Source organism: Lathyrus oleraceus, chromosome 5, assembly GCF_024323335.1.
Source record: "Lathyrus oleraceus cultivar Zhongwan6 chromosome 5, CAAS_Psat_ZW6_1.0, whole genome shotgun sequence".
Taxonomy (NCBI): Eukaryota; Viridiplantae; Streptophyta; class Magnoliopsida; order Fabales; family Fabaceae; genus Lathyrus; species Lathyrus oleraceus.
In genome coordinates this window covers 372,807,101-372,817,138 of record NC_066583.1, presented here as the reverse complement: position 1 = coordinate 372,817,138, position 10,038 = coordinate 372,807,101, and the positions used below count along the sequence as shown (strand labels likewise).

General features: G+C 35.2%; 1 protein-coding gene across 1 annotated transcript; it reads right to left on the bottom strand.

Moving 5' to 3' along the window:
• Window positions 1-715: 715 nt before the first annotated feature.
• LOC127084852 (upstream activation factor subunit UAF30) lies at window positions 716-3,307 on the bottom strand. The gene is made up of 2 exons (XM_051025372.1): window positions 2,929-3,307; window positions 716-1,128 (listed from the first exon to the last, which is right to left on the bottom strand). Exons 1-2 carry the CDS (start codon window positions 3,100-3,102, stop codon window positions 1,000-1,002), a joined length of 303 nt encoding a protein of 100 aa, XP_050881329.1. The 5' UTR covers window positions 3,103-3,307; the 3' UTR covers window positions 716-999.
• Window positions 3,308-10,038: the final 6,731 nt, after the last annotated feature.

Sequence of the window (10,038 nt, the reverse complement as noted above, 5' to 3'; positions counted from 1 at the left end):
AGTATTCAATAACTTATAACAAAATAACTAAATGAGTAGAGTTTCCCCAAATTCTATGCACTAGATAATCAGTCCTGGTATTAAGTGGTTCCAATCCCTTCCGATCGCAGTTGCGGAAGATTAAACTTTGGTTCTCCCTACCAAATCCAACCCCAATCACTACTTGAACAACTATCTATTGGTATTTGGTATATACAAGGCCATTTTAGAAAGAGCTGAACAAGAACTTTGGTTGTGTGAAATCGAGATTATCTATTGAGTCTAATGAAAGCCAAAGAAAAAAAAAATATTTGAAGCAGGTATATAAATCTCTTCATGATATAAACCTTCATGCAGATTTAAACAATCAACTAGACCTCTAAATAGTAAACACAATAAAGCAAAACATAGATTTCTTACAAATGAGGAAGGCTTTAATTCCTAGTAAACAAAGAGTGCCAACTACTTTGACTATGAAATTTCATGTTTCTGGGAGCAACATTAAGCGATCAAATTTTAACTAAACCGAATGCAATGCATACAATCTACTTATGGTAACTATGGTCGACGACACTACTCATGCATACTGTGGAGAAGCCGTAGCGTTATCGAGTTTGGGAGAAATCATAACTTGCCTGTTCAAGATGATTCTCAACAAAGACTAACGGTGTGCATATGGAGATGTAAGAGGGTATGAAGATTACTGATAACAATAGTCAACAAAGATGTCCCCTACTTAGACAATGAATGGATGAAGCTTTAATAGTACTTTATGAAATCAATTTTTCTAGCAAAAGGCAAGCTACTAATGTTGTTAAGATCAATCTAATACATTCATACACAACAAAGAAAATTGCCAATTTGGTGTTTCAAATGCTAGGTTCCTATACTAACGTTGTTGCAGAATCTATGGTGGGGGAAAGAAAAGCAGGAAAAAATTGAAACACTCATCTTGAGGAAGGGTGTGCATGCTTTCCATTTCCTATAAGACATACATCTTGATCTGTATCACACACATCATCACTTGGGCTCTTTCGGAAAATGCAGCTTGATAAGTGCGGGAAGTTCTGCTAACTCAACTTGAGGTTTCCCGAGTAAAATTCCTTTTAATTTCTCATCGCAATTTACAACGTTCTTGTTATTTGGATCCTGCTCAAGCAAAGAAACAACCCATCTTTTAGTAAATCAATTGAACCTACTAAATATACTAAAGTAAATATACCAAAGCCAATACATCATAGAAATATGGCGGTAGCCCCCAACTTAAAATTGAAACTGCGTACACGCATTTTATAAACTCATAACTTCACACATGTGTAAGTTTAATAAGAATAATGTCAAGGAGCTTATTTTGATCTTATTTGTCAAAATTATTTGATTTTGATCTATGCCAAAAAAATTATAATCAGGTACAATAAATAGACTTACAATTAAGCGTAATAGAAAAGCGAATAGACTAGCATGTTAGTGCTCGACTGTCCACTATTATATTTATAAAAACAATCTCACACCAATACATTAAGAAAGATTAAAAATATAAATGACATTATAATACACGGTTTCCCTCCCATGTTTAGAGAGCTTGGATCTCTCCCTCTCAATCCTTAAACAAAAAAACGAGTCCCCATCCCTTTCTCATAACTTCCCTATTTATTACGATCCATAAAGCACAAAAAACTTAAAACATATAATCATAACTTCATACATAACTGTAACACATCGCAAAAACTTATAAAAACATAACTTCCACAAAACTGACTTTAGTAATTCTTAATGAGGAGGTCTAACATATGCATGGTTCAGACAAGATCCAGATTAATAACCAGTGAGCTCTAAACATTAATGCTCGTCTTTCCGCTAGTATGTTTTTAAAAACAATCTCACACAAATACATTAATAAACACTCGAAAGACATAGGACATTATAGAACACAGTTTTCCTTCCAGGTTTAGACTAGCCTAAACCCATGCTTACTAATGCACTGACATGTTTCTATGCACTAGTGCAATCAGTGCAATCAATAGCAGATTAAGGCGGTTAGCATGGTTTTAAATTGTGGATGCGGTCGCAGATGCGCTTACGGTTGTTGCGATTGCAGTCATTGTGGTTGCTGCGATGCGCATTGCAGCCGTTGCAGTGTGAGTTTTGATTGACAAATGTTTGAAATATAACGTTGAAAGGCACTTAATGTCAATATATTTTATTACTTCAGAAGTAAATTGAGTTTTGGATTCTAAAACTTCGAGTTTTGATGAAAATACTTGAAGAAAAACTGAAAGAAGTTGTCCAATGTCGTTCCTAATGTGGTCAAACGTGTGATTTTAAATCACACTGCACTTGCGGTCCGATGCGGTTGCAGAGACTACCATATCAGCAATATTGCGGTTGCAGACCACAATTTAAAACCATAGCGGTTAGTGAAGCTGTTCTTGACTGCTAAAAGACACACAATAGCAATGCAGTTTGGTGTAGTCGATACTAAAGTGGCTTTTGCGCGAGATATCTCCATAAGAGCCCTAAAGATTTAAATGTTAGGACTTAATGGTGGGAGAATTTCAGGAATTTCACAAATAAAAAACACCAAAACATGGTTAAGACTTCTCCACTTTCACTCTTGTTCTTGTCCTATATTGTTCTGACACCTCTGGAGAAAGATGTGTCTGCGTTAGTATCTCTGTCTGAAACTGACACTTGTGATTAGGTTTTACTTATTTATTTTTTTCAAATTATTATCCATAGTTCCGGTCATTTCTCACCCTCTTCACTTGTCATCAACAACTAGTTCTTGAATATTCCAGCTACAATCCAATCACTTCACTTGTTCATAAACACATAAACACGTATTGCCCTATAAATCTTCAATTAAGAAAACACAATAATAACAATAATTTCAAATCATTCTACTTTGATGTGAATCAATTTCATAAAGCTGTAAAAATAAAGCAGAACCTGAAGATTGTTGGTTTTGATGTAGGACCAAACGCGCATGAAACAGGATAAACGCGAAGTCTGAGATTGACCGACGAAGTCTCTGAGAGTGGAAGGAAGGTTAACGAGATCGATCAAGTTTGCAAGTTTTTTAGGGTTATCAGTAACAGCTTTTTTCATTCGTTGAGGAAGCATTCTTCACTTCAATACACGGATTCTAATGGCTATTACTGCGAGCTTGGTCAATCAAAATTGTAACTTCAGAGGAAGAGGAAGAGGAGTGGTGTAATGTTTGGGACACCCTTTCTTGTGCAGGTTTTTTGTTAGGATCGGGAAAGAACGATAGATAGAAAGTGAGAGGAAAATGTGATGAGAATTTAGTTGTTTGGTAGGAATGAAATTGAAAAGGAAGAAAGAGAAAATAAAGGTTTTATGAATTTTTTATATTTAAAAAAGATCATAATATAAGAATAAAATATCTTATAAAAAATTATTCAATTGATTTTTCATTTGAAACTTTTTATTTAAAATTTTTTATAAAAGTTTTCAAAAAAAAAATGTAACATTATAAGAATCATTTGAAAAAACTAAAACAAATATAATCATCTATTTGTGTTTTTTAGAATCAAATTTGTTAAGGTGTTTATTTAATGGTTAAACAATTACGTCCCAAATAATCTTTTTTTCACTTTAATTAGAGGTTGTGGGTTCGAATTCAATCTTTGGCATTCAAGAAGTGTTAAACTTTTTTGATAAATTTTTTTATGGATCATTGTGGTCCTCTTCGATAAGAGGAATTAGTCTCTGCAGCGCGCATGACATGATTGATTTCTACCAAAAAAGTACAATCAAATTGATGAAAATAATAAATATTGGTTTTCTTATTTTCTACTAATTATAAAAAATCTTATTCATAATAGGTCTTATATATTTTTTATTTTGAATATAATAAGTAGTGTTTACAATAGAAGTATGTTTTATAATCTTTGAGTGATGAAGAGAAAGAAAACATGTTTAGAGATTTTCAAAAATCAATGAGTTGAAAAGTAGTCAGGTCCGAGCGATTCACAATTATCGAGTTTGAATTGCTCATTAATTTTATAATATTTTATATTAATTTAGAGATACTCTAAAATACTCTTATCTTAATTAATATAAAAATATTATAAGAATCAATCGTCAGTTGGTCTAGTGGTGATTGATGTTGGACTTGATAGGGAGGACTTGATAGGAATTTGAGAAACCTTTGGAAATATCTAAGGTTTGTTTATGGCAACTAAAGACTTTTTTCTTGTAACTCATTTGTAATCTGTTTCAACAACTTTTGGAAGTATAGTGAATCAGAAAGCTTCTCTCTCTCCTAAAATATATTTTTAATCGAATCGGGTAAATAAGTTATTGTGTTCTTGTTATTTATCTTTTTTTGACTTTTGGTTTTGCTTTCATTTTGTTGGTGCACAAGGTGATAAAGATGAACAATGAACAAGAGAGAGAAGAGAGAATAATAACAAACTTCCACTACTCTTGAAATGGTTACAAAATGGTTGCACAAAAAAATGCACACACACACACACATTACAAAAGGAATAAAGATATTAATGCTCATACTACTCACTTGCTTAAATACAAGTGGAACTTTATTAAATACTAAAATATCCTCTAACAAACTTTGTCAACAAGTTTCTACAAAATATGAATTAATTCTAACACAATCCCTTAATTTATATTCAGTTTAACCAAAACTAACAACACCAATTTCATTCCTCAAGCAGAGAAGTTTATCTTGATCGCCTTCGTCAGAACATCTGCCAGCTACTTTTTGGTGCTACAGTATACAACTTCTAGCACTCCATTTTGAACCTGATTTCTCAGAAAGTGATACTTAGTCTCAATATGTTTGCTTCTCTCCATGAAAATTGGTAAACAACAGCTGATCTTCCAAATTACAAAATTTGATTACTTACAGGATCGATCAAATTGATCCTAGGACATGTGCTAATTACTTGTTAAAGTGAATTCTAGTAAACATAAACACTTCGATAGTGTTTGCAATAATAGTGATTCCTGAAGATACTTTAAAAGGAAAGGACCAACACAAAGTAAAGAGAACGATGTAAAAACGAAGATAAATGGTAACAAAGATAAATCCTTTAAATAAAGAGATATTTTTGGAAAATAAAGATGAATTGAATCACTTCAAAGTAAATGACAATGGTGTAAATCAAACGTACATTTCTCAATTTATTGTTTCTCAACACGCGGATACTTGGTAAATTTTACAAATTTTTGTATACACTTTGAACACACACTGATCCTAACACTAAGACCTTTTATTTATATTAATCGAAATAACCGCTTCTAACGGTCTCTCTATCACATTGAGACAAATGGTGTTTTGCACGGATGCAACTATCCACTATGCTCCATGTGTACCTTCAGCAATTCAGATAAGAACAAAAGTTCCCTCCTTTATTTAAATTTGAATCTCTCGTCGAAAACGCCTTCAAACACCAAAGAATATTTCTATGTCCCTGTTGCATCTTGATCCTCTCATCCGGGCATCTTCGACAAGAGCTCCCAATATCATATCTAGTCGAAACATCTTCACAAGGAACTCCATGTCTTCATTCCAAACATGAGCATCTAAATTAGGAGCCAACAAATTGCCCCCCAAAAATGTCATTTTCGACACATAGAAGAAAAAGGCATTTTTTGAGAACATGTTTCGATGCCTTGGACAATCCTGGCATGTCACCAAATGTTCCAATGTTACAAAAACTTTTCAGTTTCTCCCAGTTGTCTTGTGACGTCAGAGTCATCATTACCTTTTTCCTAACCACATCTTTTCAGCCCATACCCGAATCTTTTTAATCATCATGTTTCCTAGATCCTAGGAGATCGTGGGTTTATGCATTAATTACCACCTCTTCATCATAGCATCCAGGAAAGACATGTGTCCCACTAACTTGCCAACCATTAATGTTTATTTGAACCGTTTTTTCTTCCAAACACGCATATAAAAGACACAAACTCATATCAATTTCATTCTTTACGCTTTCTGAAATTTCAAAAAATCTAACTCTTCGTCTTCAAAGCTTCAAACAAACCCGGATTTTCTCCTTTCCTTCTGTTGGTGTAAGCCCTAGAGGCCAATGCTTTTGGTACTTGTATCGAATTAATTATTAATAATAAAAGGCTTTTTCTTTATTATGGTTGATTAATAAAGTCCCTGGAATAGATAGTCCGTTTAATGTATTAAGTGTGACTTAATCATGAGAACACATTAAATATAAGGACACTATTCTTAAAGTATCCGTAGTCGAGCTTTAGTGTGAAGTGGGATAACATTAAAGCATTAAGACTATTATGTTTGTAGACTGATGATCACATCTCATGGATCATGGATAAAGAGTTATCAAGTCTTAAACATAGGTATGAATATTAGGAGTAATATTTATACCGGATTGACCCGCTATGAGAATACTATATAGAAAGTTATGCAAAGTGTCATAAGTTATTCTCATGGTGATAATGGTGTATACCACTCTTCGACCTGAAACCACTATGGACCCTAGATGTGGAGTCGAGTGCTTTATTGCTGATCCAACGTTGTCCGTAACTAGATAACCATAAAGGCAGTTGATGGGTACTCCACGAAGCATGCTGAGGGACATGAGTGACCTAGATGGAATTTGCCCATCCTGCATAACAGGATAAATGTCTATGGGCCCAATATTGAACTGGACAAGGATGACACGGTCTATGCCTTGTGTTCAATATAGACATAAGGGCAAAAGGGTAATTATACACATAAGTATTATCACAGAAGGTTTTGTCAGATCACATGACATTTTCGTGTCTTGGGTAGCAGTGATGTGTTGCTAGATACCGCTCACTGTTTATTATGTTAAATGCATGATTTAATATAATTGCCAACGTCACGAAAACCTACAGGGTCACACACAAAGGACGGATTTATGAGAGATAGAGTAACTAAGGAATACCGTAAGGTACGGTGCCCTTAAGTGAATTATGGAATATCGTAAGGTACGGTGTACTTGAGTAGAATACGAAATATGGTAAGGTACCATGGACTTAAGTGATTTTGGGCATATTATAAGATATGGGCCAAAATACACTTAAGTGGGCTTTTTAGCTTGAAGCCCACACAAGTGGTTCTATAAATAGAACCCTTGTGCAGAAGCATTAATAGCGGTTGCATTATTTTCGTTTTTTCTCTCACTCTCTCTCTCTCTCACTCAAAGCCTTCATTCGTACCAGCTAGCACTGAGATTGAAGGAACCCGTTCGTGTGGACTGAGTAGAGACGTTGTCATCGTTCAACGTTCGTGATCGCTTCGTGGATCTGCATCAAAGGTTTTGATCGTCACAAGAGATCTGCACCAAAGGTTTCAATCGTCATAAGAGGTAAATATTCTATCACTGATCATGACCATTCGTAAGGATCTCTAAAGGAGAAAATTTTAATTTCTGCTGCATTTTGGACCGCAATTCTCCTTCAGTGGTATCAGAGCCACTTACGAAACCATGAATCGGATAGCTGTTTAATTTCTGTATTAATATGATTAAAAGACAGAATGAATCAACTAATTAAACGGGTAATTAAATTTGGCATCATAAGTGTATGAGTTGGATGATTGATGTTGACTATGCTTCAGAACCGACATTAGTATGGTGAAGCAGCGATACATCGATCGTCCATAGGTTACGCAATTGAGACCGATCAACTTATATATGATATAAGTAATCCTAATACAAAGTACGGTATATGTGATATACTATTTCTGTTTCGTTCATTCAAACACTAAATGGTTGTTTTCCTTTGAGCGATCAATGGTCATTTGCTTCGGAATCCGACATTAGTATGGTGAAGCAATGACCTGTTGATCAATCATACTGAATCCACAATCGAGGTGTGTTTGACGGTCTGAAATTGGCGCATTAGGGTTGGTGACGGCGCAAGGGTTGTGCCGTCAAGGAGTTGTGAATTTAGGGCTTTTTGGAAGAGGTATGTAGACTGTTTCAAAGTTCCGTTATTTTGGCCGCGTGACGTTCGTCACGAGCTTGTGACGAGCGTAACAAGCTGGCTGTGACGATCGTAACGTGCCCTGTGACGGTCGTCACACTCACATGGCATGTGACGGTCGTAACGTGCTTTGTGACGGTCGTCACACTCACATGGCCTGTGACGGTCGTAACGTGCCTGTGACGGTCGTCACACTCACAGAGTCAAAATTTTGGGGTTTCTGTTTTGTGACTACGCAAGGGTTATGTTGAAATTTTATTTGGTTTTAATTAATTAAAGGAATTAAAATTAATAATAATAATAATAATAATAATAATAATAATAATAATAATAATAATATGTTTATTATTATTGCCTTGTGGTGATCAGTTATGGCCTTAGTCTTCCTTCATTTTGTTTTGGTTTTTAAATACGACTTGCGTGTCATGCCTCCCCTTTTTGATCTCTTAATGTAACTTCTTTTCTCATCTCAAACCCTCGTATGTAAGACGAGTTTCTTCTGGAATGTAATGTTATAAAGAAAGAGAAGAAGACAATGTTATGAAGAAAGAGAAGATTTCAAGATCAAAGGAGGACAACCTTGAAGATCTTGCTTGGAGAAGCTTAGAGAAGAATTCAATATTTAAAGAGGACAACCTTGAAGATCTTGCTTGGAGAAGCTTAGATCGTTATTAGGTTAGCTTAGGTTCTCTCATTGGCTCGGGAGAACAATTGCGCTAGGGGCCATAACTGTTTCATTATGTATGTTGATGCATGTGTATGTATGTTGATGCATGTGAATATATGTTGATGCATGTGAGAGACGATTTATATGATAATTAAGCCGGTGAGATCAGAACAATTGCAATTCCCTCAAACTAAATATTAAGTTTATGCTTTCCAAGTTTTAGCACTCATCAAGACTAGTATCGGATAATGTAGGTTTCGCCTACGCGAGGTGCATGATCTATATATTAGTAAGGTGCGATGGGATAATTGTAATATCCAACTGCTAAGACAATGGGTAAAACTTAAATAAACAAATTATAATAATATTATATATGTTTGCTTTCCAAGTTTTAGCACTCATCAAGACTGGTATCGAATAATGTAGGTTTCGCCTACGCGAGGTGCATGTTTTGTATTAGTTAAGGTGCGATGGGATAATTGTAATATCCAACTGCTAAAACGATGAGTCAAACTTAATTATAATTTTATTATATATGTTTAGAAGCAAGAGTTGGGAATAATCCATATGATGGATTGGAATAAGGAGTTATTCACCCAACTGAAATTTTCGAGAGTTGTATGAGATACAACTGGAAGGAGTTCCTACCTAAATAACCTAGTTTTGTGTAATCCGCCTACGCGGACTTAGAACGAAGTGAAATATGGATCTCGACCCACTAGAAAATCTTCCAACGGGATTTTCTGAATCAAATGATGAGGGTCATTTGTTTTGAGTAAAATAGTGGGAGCATATTTGATTAAAGGCCTAATTAAATATGTCAATGATACTTATATTTTCTTAATCCTTATGTAGATAACCATGACAGCAAACACTTCTAACAACATCCTGCGATCAATCCTTGATAAGGAAAAATTGTCTGGGACAAATTTTCTGGATTGGCACCGAAACCTGAGGATTGTCCTCAAACATGATAAAAAGTTGTATGTCTTGGAGACACCTGTTCCTGAAGAGGAACCTCCTAGTTTTGCACCTAAGGCAGAAAGAGATGCTTATAAGAAGCATGTCGATGACGCCAATGAAACTGCTTGTCTCATGCTAGCTACCATGAACTCAGAATTGCAAAAGCAACATGAGAACATGTCAGCGTTCGATATGATCGAACACCTGAAAATGCTCTATCAAGAGCAAGCAAGGCATGAGAGGTTTGAAGTTTCAAAAGCCCTTTTTCAAGGCAAGTTAGCTAAGGGAGCCCCTGTAGGTCCCCATGTGCTCAAGATGATTGGGTATCTGGAAAACCTTGAGAGATTGGGTTTTCCCCTCGAAAAGGAACTTGCGACTGATTTGATCTTGCAATCGTTGCCAGATAGTTTCAGTCAATTTGTCCTAAATTTCAATATGATTGATATGGACAAATC